Genomic DNA, 23231 nt, shown 5'->3' with positions numbered 1-23231 from the left:
GTCTTTGCTCTGGCTCGGGCTCCCTCGTCCGGACACCTGGTGAGATGGATGGATGGATGGATATGCTAGTGGCGGCGAAGCGACCGGGACGAGACAGAAAGCGAGTGCCTAGTGCTTCTTCAGGCATGGTGGCGACTGGCGACGGCGACGCGAGGTTTGGCGACTCGGCGACCCCAACTCGATCGACCGGCCGCCGTAGTGGCGCTGCCTGCCCCCGCCGCGTTTGCTCGGGCTCGCCGACACGTAGCTCGCCTGCCGTGCAGGATAACTAACTCCATTGGCACACGTGTGTAGCGCCTCATCCTATATATAGATAGATCCATCATCATCCATGGTCAAAACGACTAAAATATCGGGGACGGGGGAACTTTTCCTTGATTTGGATGTGATGCACGGTACATTCCTTCAATCCTTCCCTTTCATGCTACTGTACATGACACGCCACTACTACTACTAGTACTCGGCTAGCTGGCCACTCCTACGAACTCGCCATCCCGTTTTTTTCCGACTCCAATGGGTGGGGTGGGGTGCTTTGTTTTGAATGGTGGTTGGAACACGGACACACCCACAAGAGTGGCCGAGTGCGAGTGGAGGTCGCAGCTGAAGGCTTTGCAGTTTGCAAGGGAAAGTGCTCTGTGTCTGTGCTGCAATCATCGGTGCCCACTGCTAGGGAAAGTGCTAGTAATGAACTCACGATGCCGCCGGTCAACCGTGAGCCCGTCCACACCATAGACCAAACCAGTACTAGTGACTCACAGAACCCTTTTTATATATACATAAATAAAAAACAATATATTTTTAATCATACGGGAAGAAACATAAGAAAGCAGAGTTATCCCTCTGATCGTTTGTGTGTGAAACTAAAAGTGACAAATACATAAGACTCGAATCGACGTGTATCGCTACTTCCAAAATTCTTCTCGTAAAAAGAACTATATAGCTGATATCTTTCCACACTCGGATGCATCAATTCGGTAATCAGTATTCAACTTTCAACACCCACCTTTTTCTTCAGAAGGGTATCAATCAACTATTAAAACCCATCTTTGAGGAACAGCCCATATAGTCCTAGCTTCAATTAAGCACAACAAGGTTCCAATCGTTTCTGCATCAACATCCAATGTATTTTCCCTCTATACGTTCGTCGCATGAGAGGCGCTTGCGGGTAATTCCGTAATTGTATCTACATTGTGAAAGACAACACGTTTCGCTTTCTTCTATGACCAAGTTAGTGTGTTCTTGGCCTCCTGCAGGGGTCCTCACTTGGAATTTTGCTCAGCCTGGCTGCCATCACTAGCACTTCCTTGCTGCAAAGGATTTCTCAGATACGGCGAGTCTTTGTACCTGGCATATATTGGCAAGTCCAGTGCCTTCTCTGCTATTTTTCCATCCTCGTGAATCCTCTCTATCAAACTCTCGAGCGAAGGAAAGTTGGCCTAAGAATTTCAAAGGGATGCCACAAGTCAGGTACATGCCTTCCAACTCATGGAACAGTTGTCCCTGCTAACCTGCTAGTGTAAAATCTGTTTGGCCCTCAATTACCTCGGGTCTGATGTAGCCAACAATGGCAAGGCGCAACTCCTCACCATAGAAATCCTCACCAAAATTATGAAGCAACCAAGGTTCCTGCAAGGGAAGCCTTTTAGAACAAAGCATAGAATAAACATATGAAAAATGACTGTAAAGAACACTCACCACTGTCTTTTCTGTGTTGTCGAAATATGGGTTCCAGCCAATGCTCATAACCATCTTATATATACCACGTGTTGAAAGTCCAGCCCAGCCAAAGTATACCCCAGACGTATGCTCTGACACTACATCAGCAAAATTCTCTGCGGGTAAATTGGCTACAGTATAAAAACAAAAACATCAGTGCTCCATATAAAAACTTGAGTCCAGTAGTATCAAATAAACAAATATGAACTCCTACAGAATAGTAGAAGACTACGCAAAATGACCTAGGTTAGGAAACAGACAGCAGCATCGCCAAGCGTGCGGTGGCAAGATCATGTGACCTCGACTACGTCGACCCGCGCTCGCTGTGACGCGACAACAGAGCCCTGTGCCCAGATGACACCAGAGCTCTGTGTCTTTGGGCATGGACCTACAATCCGTCCGACATTCCAAAGGTAACATGGCTGACGTTAACTGGCGATGCAGTGATGGCACATGACGGACCGTCTCCACCAAGGGGGCGGCGTGGACTCACCTTCCGAGTCCTGGTCCACCTCGACCTCATCGAGTCCCCGGACGGCCACGGCACAACCTCGACTCGGGAGCTCACGTGGCACTACGGGGTCGTCGACGGCGAACGACGCCCTCGGGAGCGGCAGGCCTCACCACCACCACCCGACGCCAGGCCTAGGCGCCATAGGGATGATGAGGACGACGACGACCACCGTGGACGACGCCGCGACAGCAGCCGTAACTGGGGGTCCCGACTCCTTCGCAGCCTATCCCGCGCCCCTGCAAGAGAGCGGGAGCGCTCCGAATCAAGACATGGACGGCGTCATGACGACCGGTCCCATGGGGGCCACCGGAGGCACGACCTACTGGAGGTGGCGAATGGGGTCGCCGCAGCACATCTACACCGACCTCAGGACACGAACGACTACGCTGCTTCCCCGACGACGCGCGGCCGCAGCCGTGAACGCAGCAACCGTCGACGCAAGGAAGGACAGCGCCGCTCCCCGGCACGCCTAGAGCCTAGAGAGCCATCGCCGCAGAACCGCCGCCAGACCTGCAACCCAAGGTGCTCTCCTGGAAGCATGAACAGGAACAACGATGGCTCACCGAGCCCGCCAACCATGACAGAGTCTCCGCCACGTGCGATTCCACCATCACCTGACAATTCTCCGATGCGCAGGGACGTGTTGCTGACTCCTGACGGGACCCTGACGCAGCCGGCGCATCCGCCTCCTCTCGTGCAGCCGGCTTTGCCTCAAAGGCCTGCTGTCGTCGGATGCTCCCCTGCACGGCGGTTCAGGCCCGACGTCGTTTACGTCAGACGCCGGCCCAACCAGACTGCGTCGCGCCAGCCGCGTGACACGCAGTCTTCTCCACCAACCGAGCTGGACAGATCGCGCCTGGAAGAGGGGAGCAGCATGGACCCTGCAACACTGACCTTTGTCCGTGCTGTCTCACGCCCTCTCCCTCCGGCGCTGCTGCAAGCGCCCCCACGCACAGCTGCCCAAGCAAGGCGCTTCCCAAGGAGGACAGTACCAGCGACTCGCAAGAGCATACGCATTGCAGCCAAGAACTGGCCCAGGGGAGATGCCCATGCCAAGGCTCGACAGGTCCTGATGAAGAAACTGGGTGTCCCGGAAGACAAGGCGCTGTCCCCAGATGATCGCTTCCTGCAGTACCTGGGCCTCTTCCAGGGTCCCCTGACCAATGAGGCCATCAAAGCGATGACGGCGCTATGCGGTCTCGACGGCGACGACGGCATAGTCACGGCGTCCCAAGCCTAATCAGCTTAAGGTCTCCAAGGGCTCCTCTCCCTACAATTATGTTATGCTGCATGTTGCCCCTGTCTGCCCGTAAAAGCTGCAGTGTTCGTTTGTCTCCCTGCTCATCGTTTGTAAGGTCCGTCGGGGTGAAGGCCAGGGGCCCAAAGTCACCACCGCAACCTCCCCATGACCTGGAGCGTCTAGATGTGAGTCATCCGTCGTCGGGAAGCTTATCTTCCTCGTGTCAACACCTCCTGCTGGCAGCCTTCGGCATTCAGTCATGCTGGCTAGGAGTCCAACTTTGTATGGGTTTTGCTGCAGCTCAATCTCTTTTGCTATCATCTTTACAATATGGGCCTTTAGTCGTTTATTTATGGCACAAATTAATTGTCAGCTTCTGAATTGGAATGTGCGAGGGTTAAACGACGATGCTAGAAAGGATGCTGTGAATGAACTTGTGAGAGACACTCGCGCCACCATAGTCTGCCTCCAAGAAACAAAACTGCAGCTTGTGGACCAGCATACTGTGACCCGCACGATTGGTGCTAAATTCGCCAACTCCTTTACAGTTCTGCCGGCTCAACAGACTAGAGGTGGCATCTTGCTTGCAGTGAACGAGGACTTCTTTGACCTCTCAAATATCCTGCTATCCACACATGCTGTTACGGCAACAATCACCATGAGAGCTGACGGCTTTCAATGGCAAATTACAGTGGTGTATGGCCCCCAAGGAGATGCCCAGAAACTGCAGTTTTTGCAGGATCTCCAAAACATTCCACGCCCAGATCACGACAGATGGCTCATCCTCAGTGATTTCAATCTAATTTACCAATCGGAAGATAAAAATAACTCAAATCTTAATCGTCAGCTGATGGGCTCCTTCAAGACAACGTTAGATGTCCTTGGCCTCAAAGAAATTAGATTAAATGGTCGGCGTTTTCACCTGGAGTAACGAGCAGGATGCTCCCACCATGACCCGAATCGACCGAATCTTCTGTACCCCAGATTGGGAGCTGCTGTTTCCCACCTGTTACCTCCACTCCCTTCCTTCCCTAATGTCAGATCACACCCCACTACTTCTCCAAGGCGAGCTTGATTATCGACACGCCCCGTCCTTCAAATTTGAAAATTTCTGGACAGCAATGCAGGGCTTCCAAGAAACAGTCCAGGAAGCCTGGAACAAGGAGGTCTTTTCAGCACTGCCTCTGAAGCGCTTGCACATCAAATTGTCTAGAACAGCAAAAGCTATCAATCGATGGCGCAAGGATAAAGTGGGGGACACCAAATTGCAGCTAGCCATAGTTAAAGAAATCTTGTTACAGCTTGAGGCTGCTCAGGAGTTCAGAGCACTCTCGGATCAGGAACTCCAACTTCGGCGTCAACTAAAAACGCGAAGTATCGGACTGGCTGCCATAGAGAAAGCAAGAATCAGACAAAAATCGAGACTCACCTACATCCGTTGTGGGGACGCAAACACAAAATACTTCCACATACGCGCAAGCTCTCGGCGCAGGAAAAACTATATTCATTGTCTGCACACGGATGAAGGAATGGTCTTCGCTCATGAAGACAAGGAAAAGGTGATCCAAGACTACTTCTCTAGCCATATTGGTTTGTCCATGCCAAGACAGTCAAGCCTGGATTGGCACTCCCTTGGATACACGCCGAGAGACCTCTCGGACCTGGAGCTTCCCTTCACAATGGAGGAGGTCAAGAGCATTATAGACTCTATGCCACCTGATAAGGCGCCAGGACCTGATGGCTTCACTGGTGCATTCTTCAAAGCCTCCTGGGAGATCATAAAATTCGACATCATGGCCGCCTTAAACAGCCTATATGCAATGAACTCCCAAAGCTTCCAATTACTAAACTCGACAAACATTGTCCTCCTGCCCAAGAAAAGTGATGCACGCAAGGTCACAGACTACAGACCCATTAGCCTCATCCACAGCATTGCTAAGATCTTCTCCAAACTCCTAGCCAATAGATTGGCAAACAAGCTGGACTCCATGGTCTCTAATTGCCAAAGTGCGTTCATCAGAAAAAGGAGCATTCATGATAATTTCCTATATGTGCAAAACACTGTCAGGAAAATGCACAAGCTCAAAATGCCGGCCCTCTTTCTCAAACTAGACATACACAAGGCCTTTGACACGGTGAATTGGAGCTACCTCTTGGAGGTCATGCAGGCATTGGGCTTTGGACAAAGGTGGCGGGAATGGATGTCTATCCTTTTTAGCACAGCCAAATCAGCAGCCTTGCTCAATGGACATCGTGGCCCAACCTTCTGCCATGGCAGAGGGGTTCGCCAAGGTGACCCGCTATCCCCCATGCTCTTCATCCTCGCCATGGACCCCTTGCAACGGCTGCTTGACCTCGCCACCGAGCATGGAGTCCTCTCCCCGCTTCCACCAGCGGCTGCGAGATGGAGAATCTCCATGTATGCGGACGACGCAGCCATTTTCACCAATCCGTCCAGAGATGATATTCAAGCACTCAAAGTGATTCTCCAAATCTTCGGTTCATCCTCAGGATTACACATAAACCTGCAGAAAAGCTCAGTGCACCCGATTAGGTGCAATGAGGTTGACTTGGAGCAAGTACTCTCCTGCTTCCCTGGGGTCAGAGGCTCCTTCCCCTGCCCTTACCTAGGCTTGCAACTCCACACTAGGAAGCTCCAAAAAGTCCATGTCCAACCGCTCATCGAGCGTATTGGCAAAAGACTCCCCGGTTGGAAGGGAAAGTGGCTTAACAGAGCGGGCCGGCTAACGTTGGTTTCCTCCGTCCTATCATCCATGCCAACCAATCACCTCACAGTTTTCCCGCTGGCCGCATGGGCCAAGAAGAAAATGGATAAAATAAGGAGATCTTTTCTTTGGAAAGGGGAGGAAAATGCAAATGGCGGGCACTGCCTAGTCAATTGGCCAACAGTGGCTAGGCCAAAAGACTTAGGTGGCCTAGGAATCCTTGACCTTCAGAAATTTGGGAGGGCTCTCCGTCTGCGGTGGCTTTGGCAGGATTGGACCAATGAATCCAAACCATGGGTTGGCTCAGAAATCCCCTGTAACGAAGAAGACCGCCTCCTCTTTAAAGCCTCAACCTCGATAACAATTGGGGACGGGGCCAAGGCCCGCTTCTGGCATGATAACTGGATTGATGGTGAGGCACCCAAAAACCTTGCCCCACACTTGTTTCAGCTGGCTGCAAGAAAAAACAGATCAGTGCAACAGGAGCTGGACAATGACAGATGGATACACTTCCTAAGTAACCGTATCAACACCACGGAACACTTGGAAGAATTTGTTTCACTATGGATAAGAATCCAAGCCATACACCTGCAGCCGGGCGTAAAGGACTCCATCACTTGGAGATGGACCGCAGATGGATGCTACTCCACCCGCTCTGCGTACAGGATTCAATTCAGAGGGTCTTATGCCACTTTCAAAAGTGACCTCATTTGGAAAGCCCGAGCAGAAAATAAGTGCAAAGTATACACTTGGATTCTAGTGCAAGGCAACATACTAACGGCGGATAACCTTCAGAGAAGAGGCTGGCCTCATCAGGATCGCTGCGTTCTGTGCAACGGCCCCTTAGAAACATGCTTACACCTTTCCCTTCTATGCCCGTACGCCAAGGCGGTGTGGAATCATATCCTAAACTGGGAGCACTTCGACACCCAGTTAACCCAATTCCACCAAGACCCTTCTAGCATCAAGTCATGGTGGGAGGAGGCTGTAACGAAAATCCCAAGGGAAGAAAGAAGGCGCTTCAACGGCTTGGTCATCTATACTTGCTGGAATCTTTGGAAGGAGAGAAATCGTAGAATTTTCAACAATGCATATGAGGCGGCGCTGCAGGTTGCTTCAAAGATTAAAGAGGACATAGCGCAAAGAGAAAGGGCTATTCAGAGAGCAGGCTAGCTTTTTTCTAGACTTTGTTTCTTCTTCTCTGAGTGCTCTGCTATTAAGCAGCTGTTTACTCAACCTGTACATAAAACTTCCTCTTTTCTAACTTAATAGAGAGGCAGAGCTCCTGCCATTCCTTTAAAAAAAAAAAAAGGAAACAGACAGCATAACATATAAGAGTACAATTCTTGAAGAATAAAGTTCAAAGCAAGAACCATTAGGAAACAGAACGATGTCACATCGTCCAACCTGGTACACGAGAGCAGCAAATATGTATCATTTTGGTGAACGCTCCCTTCGTTCCAACATGTAAGTCTTTTTTTTGTTTTGTCCTAAGTTAATCTTCTCTAGTTTTAACCAAGTTTGTTAAAAAACATATTTAAATGCGCTATGCATACATTTCATGATGGATTTGATTAAACTCATTTGGTGTTGTAGATATCTTGACCACGTTTGTTAAAACCATATTAACATCTAAATACCTAATAAATGCACCATGTGCATATTTCATGGTGGATTTGATTAAACTAGCTTGTTGGTGGTGATTTTTCTACAAACATAGTCAAAGTCAGAAGTTTGACTCAGCACAAAACTCAAATGACCTACATTATCGATCGTACAGAGCATAACATAAAAAGGGGCAGCTATCTATATATTCAAGAAGTACGACCAAATAATGTGCATTACAGATTGGGGCGTGCAAACCAGCATGAAACCGTTGGTCATCATAGTGTCAGCACATTTCTTACTGGTGTCTTGTTGTCTAGCAACTTTCCTAGTTAGGCAAAATGCTGAACTGATTCAAAAGTAAACAAGCTAGTTATGGAAGCAACTGAAATGGCCCATTCAATGAAACAAAAAATGAGATTCTAAACAGCTGCTATATGTAACCTTTATGTTTCTACTCCAGCATACCTGTTGGTATTCCTAGTACTTTAGAACCACGGCCAAATCCTTTGATCACAGGTCCACCGATAAACCATGGTTCTATTGGTAATGTACCTTCAATCCCTGCATAGAAAATTTATTCACATATAAGCTAAAAGAATACATATGTTCTCTGAATGAACAGAAGTAGTAGACAAGCTCAAGAGTTCGAACATACAATCATTAAATGGTGGCAAACCCCACTTCTCAGGCCTTAATTCAAGGAGGGAATCGATCACCTCATCAGCTGAACTAAACTCAACAGTCTTTTTGGGTACTGAAGGTACAGCTATGACATGCATTCCTGCAGCTTTTCCAGCCGCAACACCTGGCCTAGCACAACCATTATTTACAGTGTTAGAGGTAATTTCTTCACAAAAGTACTTCATCCTACATTATATTTTGAACCAGTAAAAGGAACGGCTGGGAAAAAATACAGATGCTACATGTGATGTCAGCTCAGAACTATACATGTATAGGGAAGAGAAAATAAACAGTTACTTCTTCTGGTGACATGCATGACTGTGTATTTTTCTTCTTGAAGACGCAAAATATTTGTGTATCATTTCATTAATAACTATAAGAGAGGAGAAAATACTAGGGTGAAAGGAGAAAATCCAAAGACACCCAAAACACGAAACTCTAAAAATCTAGAAGAGAGGCAGCCACAGGAAAAAAGATCACCAGCTACCCCAGAACGAAAATCACACACCTCACGTAAATGCCCTGACCAGGTGGTCTTGGAGATCTTTAGCTCCAGCCGAGCACCAGAGGACATACTCATCTGCCACTACCTGTAGGATTGTCATAAAATTTGACCTCACTATTAAAAACAGTCATTCCGGTCCTTCCATATTTCGCATGCCACTAGGATTTTTTTTGCTCTTGAAGTTTCATTGATAGATTGAAAAAATTGATCTGACTTAAAAAGCACTTAGTAGGATCATGAGTGAATTGAGACCTTTCCTAATTTCCTTTGGCAATTTTTTCAGTGCTTGACACCAACAACTTGAAAATCTACTTGTGTTGGCCTGAAGCGTCCAGAAGATCAATTGCAACTTCTGAAAAACCTCAGTCCAGACCTGGCAGGCACAAACACAGGAGACAAGGAAGTGTTGAACGGTTTCTTCAGCTTGATTGCAAAGAGGGCAGACAGCCGGATGAGGAACACCATGCTTGGCAAGGCAACCATCAGTCCAGCATCAAGTTTTCAAAATTTGCACTGTAGGGGGGGGGGGGGGGGAGTTTTCCAAATCCTTCTCCAAGGCAGGAAGCAGACCCTTCCCATGAAGAAGGCATTATATGCAGATTTGCTGTTGCATTCCCCAGATGTTATGAGCTTCCAGCGGTACTGATCCACCACTCCCCGCTGCAAGATCGAACCATAGGCCAACTCCCAGATGTAAAGATACAGATACTCCCGTAGGACTGAAACTGCCAACAAGGTGCATTCTGTAACCCTAAAATGCACCATGGTAAACTTTTTTTTGTCACTTGTTAAAATCACGCGTTTTTGCACAAGTACGTCCGAAACATGGTTTTAAAGCATCTCCAAGAGCTTGGCTAAACTTAGTAGTCAAATTCTAATGTTTAGCCATTTTGTAAAATAGATAACTTCTTAAAAAAGAAGAGGTTCACAACAGCCTTGCTATCGGATAGCTAGTGCCAGTGGTTGGCTATATATGGCCAGCGAAAATTAAGGGATAGCAAACTTTCTATTTTACAAAACCAAATAGCACATCTGTTGGAGCCTATTTTTCTACTATAGAAGTTCTAAAAGGCCTCCATAACAAGAATAGCAAAGCTGTTGGAGTTGCTCTTAGTAGCCTTCCTATGTTTCAGGTGGGAAGAGGGCACATAATATTTTTCTGAAGAGTATATCATATATAGCATAAAGTTAGTCAGTTACAGAAGGAAAAACTTACAAGGAATCCTCGATTACTAGGCAATTTGAAGGAGTGGCGTTCATTCTTTTTGCAGCTTCCAAAAATCTGGAAGACCATCACAACAGCAGATTGGAAATAAGAAATTGAGATGAATTAAGCAAATCTGGAGTATCAGAGATGATGACATATCTTACATATCTGGGGACGGCTTCCCCTTCTCTACTTCGTCTCCACCAACAATTGCAGAGAAAGACTCCTTCCATCCTATACAAGGTAGGAACAAATTCAATAATAAATAACTTCACACCGCATAGATGTGCCCAATCATATTTTCCAGATATACCTTGATGTGAAATTTTGGCAAAAATGTCAGATCTTGGTGAGTTTGAAGCTAAAGCAGTAGGCACCCCATTACTCCTTAAATGTTTTATCAGCCGATTAGCTCCTGGAAGAGGTTTTATGTTGCACCACCTGCATTATGAGGTGTAGTAAATCAAGGATATCCAGCAGCTCAAAAAAGAAAAAGGAGAGAACTAACTGTCAAGGAAACAGACATCCACATCTAGAAATGATGAAAGAATCATAAATGGATCTTATCAAGAAGATGCAGCAATACAGTCAAATACATCTAAAATCCCCCTCCCCTAAAATAGAATTCAGTACAACTTTTGTAGACAACAAGAAAATATACAAGCACATAGAAGATCCAATGGCATTACTGTTCACTGAGCATTGGAGTAATCAATGAGAGGAACTCTTCTGAAGAGTAAGGGAGTCCATAGTCTTCTAAAACAACAGCTGCAGCTTCATAAGGTGTCTTCCCAACTAGCTTGTGAGCTTTCTTGCTATCCCACGTTTTCCCATTTTTGGCAAGAAATGTTTTTACCACCTTATTTACAATGGAACCTGCCAATTAGTACAACCAAGAAAATCAAAGTTGGCTCGGGCAAGTGAATTTAGTACACACTCTAAGCTTCAAAAAACATCAACTATAAGTGTTTCAGCCACCTGTGTTTAAAAGGGTGCCATCCAGATCAAGAATGACATGGGAAATAAGCTGATAAATGGGCTTGGGTGCTGACATTCCAAGCACAAAACAGTTCAATGAGCAAGAGATAAGTTATCTGGGAGGCACAACCTGAGAAATGACCAAACATATTAGGCATACATCACAATTGATGGCAGAACTAGAAGACACATGACCTTGATAACTTTATGACGCGGGGGGAGGGGGTTGCTCATCTCAAAATGTTCCTATATCTGTGGCCTAATCGCACTGCGTGCGCTGAATGGAGCAAATTAGGAAAGAGAAAACAAGGTTGCAACTGCTAGGGTTTCCTTACCTTGGCAAGGGAGGGCGAGCCCCTCCGTTGTAGGAGTACGCCGACGGGGAGGGAGATCGGCGCGGGTGAGGGAGGTCACCGGGGTAGGACGTCGACGTTCAGCAAATCAGCACCGGCAACCAGAAGTCGCAGATGCACGGACAGGAGGAAGGAGGCGCCGGGGTCAAAATAAATGGGAAGGGGCCGAGGCGACCATGAAAGCCGAGCGTTAGAAAAAGCCCACCAATAGGCATCTCCAGGCCCAGAAGGCCTAACCCGTTGGGCTATCACCGGTCAAGCCTCACCAACCCACCAAGCCCGAATCTCGACGCAAAAACCACGGCCTCAAAACGCCCTTCCCCGCAGAGCTAGGGTTTCCCTCTCCACCCCTCCTCCTCCGGCAACTAAGGAGAGAGCGCGCGGCTGCTGCTACCCGGCGGCCCGGCGGCGGTGAAAGCCGCGACGACCCAACGCAGAACAGGCGCCATGGCTGCTCCCGAGGCGCCCTCATGCTACGTCGGGATCGCGCGGCAGTCCGCCGCCTTCCGCCTTATGAAGCAAATGGTACGTGATCCGACCAGTAGTGTCTTCGCGTTTTTTTTTTTGTTGGTTGAAAAAACTGAGTGTTCTGTGGAAAATTTGACACGCGGATTAAGGCAATCATATTCACCAGCTTTAGCCGTCAAGTTAATGCGACTTAATTAGAAACAATAACATTTTAGCCACATGATGACAATTAATGTGAATCAAAATAATGGAGAGGCGGAAACTATGCTGTAGTTGGTGTCCTCTTGCGAATGAACTTTGTTCTGATTTTGGAACTGCTGAGACAACAACATACATGAACGAATGAACTGCAGTTTCTGTAAATTGCTTGCTTCTCTGAGTTTTGCTGACTTTATGTGCAATTATATCTAGTATACTTACTCATTCTACAATGATCAACACACTCACTGATCCTATACTATGATAAATATTGTTTTAGGGATGGGAAGAAGGTGAAGGCCTTGGCAAAGACAAGCAAGGCATAAAGGGTCATGTTAGAGTGAAAAACAAGCAGGACACACTAGGTCCACTCTCTCTTCTAGAATTCCTGGGTTTCGACACTTTCTGATTAGAGAACTTAAATGGTCACAGCTGAGTTTGCTGATGCATGACTATGATTTTGTATGCAGGTGTTGGTGTAGATAGCCCTCATAACAAATGGGTATATGATACCACCCAATTTGACAACATACTGAAGAAACTTAAAGTGGTACGACAAGTAAAAGATTACCTTTCAGTTCCACCAATGAAGTTCCGATTTACAATGTCTAATAATTGTTCTCATCTTTTTCTTGTGATTTTGGTCATTGTTTTTCTCTGCAAAAGCAGCAATCAGCTAATCCTATTCAAGAAGGTATACCTTGCACATTGGTTTTGTACTCTTCTTTTGTAATTGTTCTTAATAATTATACCCATCTGTTTCCTTTTTTCAGAGGTTGCAGCTGTAAAAAGTGATTCGCCTGACGTCACTCCAAAGGAGGACAAATCAGCAAAAGCTGAAGTTACTAAAGTTACTCGACCTCAAGGAAGGTTGGTTTGGACCTAATTTTATTTGGATTCATCAACTTCTTTTATCCATTTCCTGTAAATGATAACTTCCTGTTCTCAGATACAAGAAAAGAGAGAGGGGGAAAAGTGTGAGCTCTTATTCAGCAACGGATCTTCAAGGCATACTCGTAAGGGATTTTCTTTTATCTGTGTTTGTTTCTTTTAAATAAACTGGGTATCATCAATGAGCAATTGTTTCTTGCACAGTGTATACAATGTATATGTGTGTGTTACGAACTCTATTTTGTTAAGAGCATCTCCAAGAGCTCCTTTAAACACCTTCCTAATTGTTTTCTTTTTGGCAAAAAGAAAAAAAGCGGGTCCCCAACAGTTTGTATCTGAAATCTGTAAAGATAAGCACATCTTAAATGACCTATCCGATCCCCAGAAATGTGCATGCATTCCCCCCATTTTTCCTCTGGCTGCCATTGTCGGCGGTTGGCACCTTACCGGTTGTTGGACTGCCTGTAGCCTCCTGGGGGGAGCGGGCCTTCTGCGGCTGGCTGGGTGGCAGCGGCGGTAGGCTGTGGATGGCTGGGGGGCTTCTGTGGCTGGCGGGGCAGTGGCAGCGGGTGTTTTTTTTGCAGCCAAATTGCAAACTATTGGAGAAAGGCAGATGCTCTACTAGTGTTAAGTACTAATCTGCTGGAAAACACTGCATGCATTTGAATTATCTAAGCTACAGTTGTGTCAATTGGCCTTGTTCAGACATCTAAGCAACCTGTCCTGGCACAGGTACGCAAAAACGAAGATAATTCTCAAGTGGATCAGAAACTTGAACCGACATGCTTGGATGAACCTGATCCCATCATCTGTCCGGATGCAGGTCAGCAGTTTGCTGTGTGTTCGTTACTGTCTGTTCTTTGTCCTGCCTTCAGTATTGCCTGAGCTTTTGGCCCTTTAATTCTCTATATTGATCTGAGTTACCTTTTGTTACCAGAATAGGATGATTTTGGACTACTTGTAAGATTTTTTTAAAAATAATGCTCTAAACTTGCCAGGGTCCGCTCATTAGCTATTGAAATCAGAGTGCTTGAAATGAAATCAGGTTGGTTATTTGATCATTTTTAACCAGAAATTCAAGTACGACTATCAGGTTAAAACAAATCTTTTTTCCCGCTACAAAAAAATGGATCATCTGCTTAGCATAGTTATTAAAGTTTTATTACTATTTACTGTACTCTCATCCTTGTTAGAAAGAGTCTGTGCCTGCATCTGGGCTGTGTTATTGCGCTGATGAACAATAAACTGAATGCATTCATTTGTTTCTTTGCTAATGTGTCTACAATTCTGCATCTGAGGTTTTAGTAACTTGCGTTGTTAACTCTCTGCTTTCAGTATCCCAAGCTGATGATGTGAACTGGTGGGGGCACAAATTTGGATTCGTTACAGGAGGGTTTCTAGGAGCAAAATCTCGTAAAAATAAATCTTCACAAAAAGATCCTGCTAATGTCCGCCAGACATTTGCGGAGGAAGATCAAGAAAATTTATACAATCTTGTTCAGGTTGGTATGATGAAATGTACACTGATTTCCCAAGATTAACAGTGAACATGCTATTTCTACTTTTCGTTCTGAAGATATGATGTTGACAATGCTCAATGTACTCTAGATGTAGTTTTAGTCTTTCAACTACATCAATTAATTTCAGTGATAATTCTGTGCATTATTACAGAACATACCTGTTCTTAGAAACAAGTAAATATATACATATTACAAAACATACATCTACATGTTCTTATGAACAAATAAATCTATCTAAATTCTTAATGTATCCATGGTCTGTAATTTGCTTCAGGATAAAGCTACTTCTGGAAAGCAGGGTCTTGGCATCAAAGGCCTGCCAATGAAAGTTGCTGGCCAACGTTGGAAGGGAAACAAAACTTCGTTTGTTGATAGCGATGACGATAATTCAACCCAATCCGATGAATATTCAGAAATTGAAGAGAGTGACGATAAGGAAGAACCTATCAGTGCTTCTGAATCAATAGACACAGACAAGAATACAGAAAAGGAATTGCTTGTGGATGCTAGACCGAAAACCAAGGTCAAGAAACTTTGCAAAAGAATACTTCGTCAGGTATAGTCTTTATATACTATATGCTGAGTGTTTCATTTGCTGTTCTCTGGTATATGATGGTTACTTACTCTTATTCTTTTCAGGCCCCATCTCAGTCAATGAAATTGAAGGATCTTAAGGTAGCCGTTGAGGAACACTCAAATGTTGTATTCTCCAGCTTCTCATGTAGACGCGAAGCTCTGTTGTTTCTGAAGAAAAAGGTATTCATCATCACATCAGTAACTTTGAATGCATATGTTTTTTTATTCGTTTGAGGAATAGTCATTTGCCGATTGTATTTCACGGATGAGGCGTTGCATCCAGCTAGCATGTCTGTGCTGATTTCGGTTATCTTCTGTTCTGCAGCTTCAAGGAAGCAGGAAATTCAATGTGGACGGCAAGAAAGTTCATCTCGTGTCATGAATTGCAAAGCTAATATGAATTCTTTGGGTAGTGGTGAGCATTACGTTGTTGGTATCCAGCCCTCAGATTTGTTGTTGCTCGAGGTTCCCAACAGACGTAGGACACATTGAGCTCTGTAGTACTAGTATAGATAAGGAGTCAAACCCTTTCGCAGATGCGGAGGAAAAATTTTGCAAAATTTCGTGAGGGGCAGAGTTGCTAATCTGTGTGCAGTACATTTGATGTATCTGTGGCTTGTCTGTTTTGCATGAGATGTACAAACTGCAAAATTATAAATTGGACTTGATTGTACTATGTTATGTCTCTTGTAAAGCTAATTCCCGCTGCAAGTTCTATATCCACATGTAAGCTGGCCATATTATTGTCCACTAAACTATGCATCTTATCTCCCATTAATAGTCATGTCATTCCACTAACTTTCAACTACTTAATGCAATCTATCCAAACAGCCATATATTGCTGTTTTGATCTAATTCGATCTAATTCTGTTAGCATTTTATTAGATTTTTTCACTGCTTTATTGCCTTGCACGACTTTAGTAAGAATAGATTGAAGAACATGTTGGTTGAACTCATACGTGCAATATTTTTATTTTTAAGAAAATCGTGCAGCGACGTGTCAAGTATCCGCCAGTCATCTCCCATGTCTTTTCCAGTTATTAATATTAATATTAATCAGTTCTTTTATATTTGTGTGCCTCATTTTTTATGATTGTTGGACTATATCGTGAAAAAAAAAAATAAGAAATGTATCTTGAGTTGTCTTTTGATTTGTACTTGTGACTAAAATTCATAATTGAAAATTTAAAATATAGCAACTCTTAATATTAGTTTCTCTAATTTTAAATGTATTAAAGAAGGCAAATCTTCATCTCTCAGTTCTGAAAGTTAGTATCAACATGGTTATAGGCGTGCCGGATTAAATTCATGTGTAAACATACTGGTTGCTGCACATGAATCAGGCAATCAGCACAGCCCGACAAAATCTGCTTGGTGGCGCATTTTCACGCCTTCTCGGCTTCTCCATCCAGAGTCAAGTCTGGAATCGGGATAATTAAGCGGCAAGAGACGCCATGGCTGCGTCGGCGACGCCGAGGCCGTCGCTGATCCTCCCGCGTGCCGCCTCGCACTCGCACTCCCAGCCCAGCGCCGTCGGCCTCACCTCCGACCGCGTCGCCGCCTCCCGCCGCCGGCGCGGCGACTTTGTTTTCGTCGTCAATCCCTCCGGTAAGCTCCCGCATCCCTACCCCTTCTTAGCCTCCGCTCCCGCTAGTACCCTTGCGAATCTGCGCGCTAAACGCCGTTCTCTTCGCGGCTACTCTGCGGCGCAGGCGCCAATGGACGCACGGGAAAGCAGTGGAAGCAGCTGCTGCCGCTCCTCCGCACCCGCCTCGCCGATCAGTGCAACGTAAGCCGTCGTTGTGCATAGCTTTCAGATCGCTAGCTGATAAATTGCCATGTGAAACCCGCGCTTGGTCTCGGATCCGGCGGTAGTTAGACGGTCTCACTCTATCTCACAGAATGTTTCCATTTGCTGGTGTGGGCTGATCAGATTTGCGAGTGCATCACTTCGGGCCCGTCCCATGCCATAGATGTCACAAGGGAGGTGCGTGCGTGTTCCCTTGTCAAATATTGGGTTCCACTTGGTGACTGTTTACTTTAAGCGCTGATGATGGTGTACTTACTGTAGGCTATAAAGGATGGGGCTGATGCTGTGATCGCTGTTGGAGGTGATGGTACGCTTCATGAGGTACTTTGTTTGTACATTTGTACATTATTTGCACAACCATGCTACAAACAGTTTAAATTTTCAGTGGTTGATATTGGGATACGGTTATATAGAGTTAGGATGTTGTTTTGAATATGTAGGTGGTGAATGGTTTCTTTTGTAAAGGAAGTCCAGTGCGTGCTCTCGATCGAGGGCCTGACCATTCAACGGCGCTCGGTGTGAGTACCCATACACCCTTTTAGCTTTTAGATTAGATACTTAAACTATAAGAATGTTCTGAAATGTTTCTTCTATACACTGAAGTACCTTGTTGTCCTCTGAGTGAAGTACCTTGTTGTCCTCTGACAGCTCATTCCACTTGGAACCGGCTCAGATTTTGCTCGGACATTTGGCTGGTATTTTTGTTTCCTTTCCCGCATGATCTACATATGACTTGGTTATTTGTTAACCTTTATTTTCTGTAAATTACTGTTGTTGTTTCTTTTTACTAGGACAAATGATCCTTGTGACGCGATTGATCGAATTGTGAGAGGTTTATTTCTTGATACTTTCTTCTTTTAATGTGTTCAAAGTGCTAAATGTTTTTTTTTCTCGAACATGCATGCCTTTTTTCCTATCAAAGTACTCAGTAGTACATACTATGCTTTGAACAGAACCAAGCAGTTCAATATTGTGTATCTTGTATTACTGATGTTGTATTCTTAGTTTAAGAGAAATGATAAAGGAACAGATCAAAGGCATTCATCCAGCTTTATTAGAAAGCTTAACAAAGAGTAAAGACCAATGATCCAGTGCTGGGGAGTCCAACTTACAAATTTCAAGCACGATCTGAGCAAGCTTGTATAGTACACCTACTCCTTCAACTACCCAGTAAACAAAACGAACAGAGTTCAGCAAAGCCACTCAAAACATCCGAGCGCTATCTTGAGCTAGCTATTGGAGATTTTATTGAGCATATGTTCCGCTACGTCCATCGGTTTAGGCTCGAGAAGAGGGCGCCAGGTCTTTAGCAGCGTCATTGTCTTGTAGAAATTATATGACTTCTCTAATCCACTGTATATCTTTTATGTCATTTGTTGTATGACACTTGTTTACTTGATGTACATCTGAGATCACAAGTGAATCTTTTTTGCAGGAGTAAAATCAAAACTAGACATAGGCGTGATGGAGGGTCCAAACAGGGAACCACACTTTTTTGTTAATGTGGCTGATATCCATTTGTAAGTTAAATATAGCAATATGAAATATTTACTTCAGTGGACGATTTGAAGAGAAGAAAAATGACGCCTGCAGGAGTGCTAAGGCAGGCTATTTTGCTTCTATGTACAAGAGATTTGGCAACTTATGCTATGTATTTGGAGCTTTAAGAGGCTTTTGGGGACATAGTAATCAAGATATGAGAATAAAGGTGAGGCTTGACCTAGGTTTGTTTTGGAAGAGGAGTTGCATGCTTTCATGTGTTCTTTTGCTCATTCTAATTCTGCAACTGCACATGATAGGTAAATGGGGGAGAATGGGGAACTGTCCATAAAGTCACTGCCCTGTGCATAGGAAATGCCAAGTACTTTGGTGGTGGTATGAAGATAACTCCAACAGCTGATCCATTTAGTGGCAACCTTGAGGTAACTACATGATCAGCATTTATTTAAAAAGTTCTAGTTAGTGTATGTTAGAACATTGTCATCTTTTTTGATCCATGTGGTTCTTTATAGGTTGTTATTCTTCAAGATTTCAAATGGTACGACTTTCTTCTGAAGCTACACAGGCTCTATGGAGGCACACATCTATCAGTGAATGGTGTTTCGTCAATGAGGTAAACAACTGCATAAACCTTGAATATCATCATGAATGTTCTTTCCTTTGAAAGGAGGCACAGCGAACTAAATGATCCAGTGTCTTCTTTAAGAAGCAATATGCTATCTGCAGTGCCACTTTATATGTCTTTAATTAGGTAAATAAATTAGAAGCACACAAAATGGTACTGCAGGTAGCATATTGCTTTTTATGCTGCGAAGGAAGCTAGTGGAATAGTTTTCTTAAAGAGGTCCCAGCTACATGTAAAGTTGAAAGTTCTGATTGTTGTGTTCTTGAAATGCTAAGAATCAAGAGTACAATGCCTTCTGGTTTCATGCACTAAGGCCTTGTTTAGTTCCGAAAAGTGAAAAGTTTTCGGTACTGTAGCACTTTCGTTTGTTTGTGACAAATATTATCCAATCATGGTCTAACTAGGATCAAAAGATTCGTCTCGTAATTTACAGCTAAACTGTGTAATTAGTTTTTGTTTTCGTCTATATTTAATGTTTCATGCATGTGCCACAAGATTCGATGTGAGGGAATCTTGAAAACTTTTTGGTTTTCAGGGTGAACTAACAAGGCCTAATTGTCCTCGAGTGGTCTGAAACTTAATACCTAAGTTTATGCAACATATGCTGCGACCAATAGGTCAGATCATCTGACAAAGTTCACGGCACAATGAAAATACAATCTGTTTACAGTAAAAGCTAGAAAAATATGCTGGAGGTATAAATTGTTGAGGGAATTGCAAGCTCAATTGCTTACGTTTGAAATTGGGTTCTTAGTGGCTTGAACTTTGAAGCTTTTTAAAATAAAGGCCACCACAAATGGGCTGTTCTATTTATCCTTTAGTAGCAACCAATCCATCTTCATCTAAGCGACAACATTGCTTTTGCAGGGTTCAATCAATTGAAGTAGAAGAGGTGACGGGTAGTGGTGGCATTTTTGTGCAATCTGATGGGGAGCATTTCGGCTTTCTGCCAACCAAATTTTCAGTTCTTCCTGGTGCAGTTGATTTCTTCTGCTAGATCACCATGCTCTCCCTTCCTATTGGACTGGCAGAACGATGCACGATTCTGTGTCAGATCAGTGCTTTGAAATGATATGGCAATCGAGTAGCTGCATTCATCGCCACTGTACATGAGCAATGTGACGGTCTTGTTTAGTTCACTCAAAAAATCAAAAACTTTTCAAGATTTTCCGTCACATCAAATCTTGCGACACTGGAGCATTAAATATAGACGAAAATAAAAATTAATTGCATAGTTTGTCTGACGAGATGAATTTTTTTGAACCAGTTAGTTTATGATTAAATAATATTTGTCAAATAAAAAAAAATACTACAGTATCCAAAACCAAAAAATTTTCTGGACTAGCCGTGCTGTAGCACTCCACCATGTAAGTACTGTACTAATGCCGTAGGCTAGCCGTAATCAGTGTTCGTAGGCTAGCCGTAAAATTTGGTGAGGACAGGTGTGCGAATGTATTTATTTAACCGTTGGATTATTCTGGCTGGCTGCAGGCGTGTACCATGTCCATGTGGCACTAATTTGGTGAGGACAGGTGTACTTGTTTGCCAGTGGACCAACAACAAAAGTACATGACCATAATTAGCTGTCTGTAGTTTAAGCATAAGTTAATGCATTCCCATCTTGCAGGACGGATCAAGGTGGCACAGATCGATATATCGGTCAATTCTCTTTACTCTTTTTGTGAAGATGGACTAGCTTGACTATACATTTTAAACTAGTGTTAGTTTTTTGGAAAGGAAAAGTTATAAAGAGAAATAAGTTACTCCACAATAAATTGACGAGATATACAAACACGAAATGGACGAGTAGTAGTAAACGGACTATAATTTGGGAGGACCCAGCAGGAACGAAGCTTTTGGCCCATTTGGTCACAATGGCCAAATAAGGCCCGGGAAATTGGGAGGGTTTCACACTTTGACCATTCATTTATTATTCTATAATATGTTCATCAAAAAAATATTATTCTATATTAGAATATTCATGATTGCAAAATTTATGATTATTGTATAGTATATTCGACTACAAATACAGTAAATTTATGAACAGTTAAAAGTGGTCGGACAAAATTATTAGTTGAAGATTATAAAGTTGACTCTTGATGTAGACGAAATGGTTTATAAAACCAGACCGGAGGAAGTAGATAGTACTGTATTGAATAGCACCTACTAATCTATATGGATCACGGAATAGTGCTGACCTCCGTTTCCCGTCATTTCCGCAGCTAAAGGCGCGACATCGTCGTCTCTGACAAAATTGGCCAAAAACTCTTTTGTTTGCCGTGAACTGTTGAAGTGGTTCGTTCACAAGCAGAATCTTTGCCGACCGGTTGGTTATTCCAACCATACCTACACGCAAGGGATTATGATTTTAGGAGTATCTCCGTTGCTTGAGAAACGAAACGAAATGATAAGATCACAGTTGATGTCCTCCACGGGCAGAGAAAAGCAACCTGCCCCCTGATGCCATGGCATTCATCAGCTTTGAGCACCCTGCTTTATTCCCAAGTTCTCACCTCGCGACCTCATCGCTTGACCTTGACTTTGACCGCTGCGTATACCGGCAGTTTTTGAATGGCGAGGACGAGGGGGAGAGGAGGGACCGTCAGCCACGGTAGAAGCTGGGAAAGGGCTGTGGCCGAGGACCGTCAACCAGACCAAACATGGCATGCTGTGTGTGCAGACCGGGGCATTCCTCATGAGACTTGTCTGTCTGTCTTTGTCGCACTCAGCAGTGAGCACTCGCCTTTTCCATGTGATTTTTGCAGCAGCCAAACTGCTAGTATCCGTGTGGTCGTGCCTGGCCAGGCCAGGCCTACTGCGGAACGAACGACGCAGCGCTGCGACCGCGTCCGGCTGGAGCTGCGCGCCAGGCGATGCCGCGATGGGAATGGGGATTAATTAGACTTAACCGACGGCATTAGTAATTGCTGGCAGGCAGGCAGGCGTGGATCGGGATTCACCTGGTTGCTTCTGGCTCACGCGATTCGCTTCGCTGCTTGGCGCTTGCGACGCCAAAACGCCAATTGCCGCGATGGAGACCGAGGTCGGTCGTCTCCAAGGTCCAAGCACACGCGCCCGACTCCATGTCCATGAGAGGGAGGGCCCCTGGCATTCGGAGGGAGGTTCGGACGCCCGGCGCGCGCGGTCTCATCAGCTGCCAGCCCGGGCTGTCTGTGACTGTTGTGTCTACGGTCGTCTGTTTCCGTCCTGTGCCCCGTGCCGCCGAGCTGTCACGGCGCCATCGGGACAGCCCATGCAAATCTTGGCGTCATCACACACAGACACACAGGCACAACAACACAGCAGGGGTTCCCCCGAATCCAAAATCTCCAGGCCAAGAACCTGAACCTCCGGGCTGTCATCCGGCTCCGGCTCCGGCTCCATTAAGGCTCTGGGGTCTGCATGCTTTGGCACTCTGTCACTGAATGGATAACATAACACCTGTGAGGTTGGCAACGGGTGATGAATCTATCTAAAGTAAACTCGACTGTAGCTAGGTCCCGCCTCCCGCGTGTAGTGGTGGCAAGCGAGACACACTCGATTTGGCATCGATGACGAATCCTAATCTGACTCTACTACTGATGAACGCTAGTGTAGTGGTGGTAAGCAGCTGTAATCTTGCTTATGATGTACAGTTGACCGGCTTTAATCCTTTATGTAAGAGACATCCGTATGGCACAGCAGCTTAGATAGCTACGTACCAGAATAAGTCTCCATCTCATATTTCATATATTCATATTTGGAGAAGCCAACCAAATCTTAACTTTCATTAAAAATAGTATTAATACTTATATCTTTAAATAGATTTACTTTATGATCTGATTAATCTAATGATATTTATCCGACATCACAAATATTAGCATTCTTTTGTATATATTTTATCAAAGTCAAGATTGTTTGACTTCTTAAAATGCAAAGTAAAAAACTTACAGCCGTGACAGTGACACTAAAAACTGAACGGGTGAGAGCTTTCATGAGCTCATCACCATATCCCCAAGACGTGATAACAAAGTGCTCATAAGATAATAATCAGTTGTCAGTGCCAGGGCCTTTGCTAAAGCACCAAAGCACGCTCCTCATTTGCAGCGCCATTATTATTTTGCAAAGAGAGAAAG

General features: G+C 44.8%; 3 protein-coding genes across 6 annotated transcripts; 2 read left to right on the top strand and 1 right to left on the bottom strand.

The window, feature by feature from the left end:
- Positions 749-11695, bottom strand: LOC8061455 (bifunctional riboflavin kinase/FMN phosphatase). 3 transcript variants are annotated; one of them, XM_002465912.2, is made up of 11 exons: positions 11511-11695; positions 11176-11305; positions 10887-11073; positions 10511-10638; positions 10362-10431; positions 10207-10272; positions 8460-8614; positions 8270-8365; positions 1696-1847; positions 1543-1626; positions 749-1436 (listed from the first exon to the last, which is right to left on the bottom strand). In XM_002465912.2, the coding sequence occupies exons 2-11, from the start codon at positions 11249-11251 to the stop codon at positions 1260-1262; spliced, it is 1191 nt and encodes a 396-aa protein (XP_002465957.1). In that variant the 5' UTR covers positions 11252-11305; positions 11511-11695; the 3' UTR covers positions 749-1259. The 3 variants fall into 3 exon arrangements, with proteins under 3 accessions (XP_002465957.1, XP_021309207.1, XP_021309175.1); XM_021453532.1 differs by lacking the exon at positions 11176-11305 and having other exon boundaries at positions 10859-11073; XM_021453500.1 differs by lacking the exon at positions 11176-11305 and having other exon boundaries at positions 11511-11694.
- On the top strand, positions 11830-15900 carry LOC8061454 (PIN2/TERF1-interacting telomerase inhibitor 1). 2 transcript variants are annotated; one of them, XM_002468555.2, is made up of 11 exons: positions 11830-12053; positions 12475-12559; positions 12665-12744; positions 12864-12888; positions 12968-13064; positions 13144-13210; positions 13818-13908; positions 14421-14587; positions 14880-15161; positions 15245-15361; positions 15507-15900. In XM_002468555.2, the coding sequence occupies exons 1-11, from the start codon at positions 11976-11978 to the stop codon at positions 15561-15563; spliced, it is 1146 nt and encodes a 381-aa protein (XP_002468600.1). In that variant the 5' UTR covers positions 11830-11975; the 3' UTR covers positions 15564-15900. The 2 variants fall into 2 exon arrangements, with proteins under 2 accessions (XP_002468600.1, XP_021309256.1); XM_021453581.1 differs by having other exon boundaries at positions 11858-12053; positions 12861-12888.
- Positions 16415-20291, top strand: LOC8061453 (sphingoid long-chain bases kinase 2, mitochondrial). Its single transcript, XM_002468554.2, has 12 exons — positions 16415-16789; positions 16894-16970; positions 17115-17168; positions 17253-17312; positions 17432-17509; positions 17640-17686; positions 17783-17823; positions 18427-18511; positions 18585-18699; positions 18791-18913; positions 19004-19104; positions 19984-20291. Exons 1-12 carry the CDS (start codon positions 16636-16638, stop codon positions 20111-20113), a joined length of 1065 nt encoding a protein of 354 aa, XP_002468599.1. The 5' UTR covers positions 16415-16635; the 3' UTR covers positions 20114-20291.

The sequence above is a fragment of the Sorghum bicolor genome, chromosome 1 (genome assembly GCF_000003195.3).
Source record: "Sorghum bicolor cultivar BTx623 chromosome 1, Sorghum_bicolor_NCBIv3, whole genome shotgun sequence".
Classification (NCBI taxonomy): Eukaryota; Viridiplantae; Streptophyta; class Magnoliopsida; order Poales; family Poaceae; genus Sorghum; species Sorghum bicolor.
This window is presented reverse-complemented; position numbering and strand designations above follow the sequence as displayed.

Coding starts and splice junctions, on each gene's coding strand:
- LOC8061455 (XM_002465912.2), bottom strand. CDS start 11,251: ATGTCAGCACCCAAGCCCATTTATCAGCTTATTTCCCATGTCATTCTT. Junction 11,074..11,175: donor TGGCACCCTTTTAAACACAG/GTGGCTGAAACA, acceptor ACTAATTGGCAG/GTTCCATTGTAAATAAGGTG. Junction 8,615..10,206: donor CTAGTAATCGAGGATTCCTT/GTAAGTTTTTCC, acceptor TGGTTGTGCTAG/GCCAGGTGTTGCGGCTGGAA.
- LOC8061453 (XM_002468554.2), top strand. CDS start 16,636: ATGGCTGCGTCGGCGACGCCGAGGCCGTCGCTGATCCTCCCGCGTGCC. Junction 17,313..17,431: donor GTGATGGTACGCTTCATGAG/GTACTTTGTTTG, acceptor TTGAATATGTAG/GTGGTGAATGGTTTCTTTTG. Junction 18,914..19,003: donor CATTTAGTGGCAACCTTGAG/GTAACTACATGA, acceptor GGTTCTTTATAG/GTTGTTATTCTTCAAGATTT.
- LOC8061454 (XM_021453581.1), top strand. CDS start 11,976: ATGGCTGCTCCCGAGGCGCCCTCATGCTACGTCGGGATCGCGCGGCAG. Junction 13,909..14,420: donor CATCATCTGTCCGGATGCAG/GTCAGCAGTTTG, acceptor CTCTGCTTTCAG/TATCCCAAGCTGATGATGTG. Junction 14,588..14,879: donor ATTTATACAATCTTGTTCAG/GTTGGTATGATG, acceptor AATTTGCTTCAG/GATAAAGCTACTTCTGGAAA.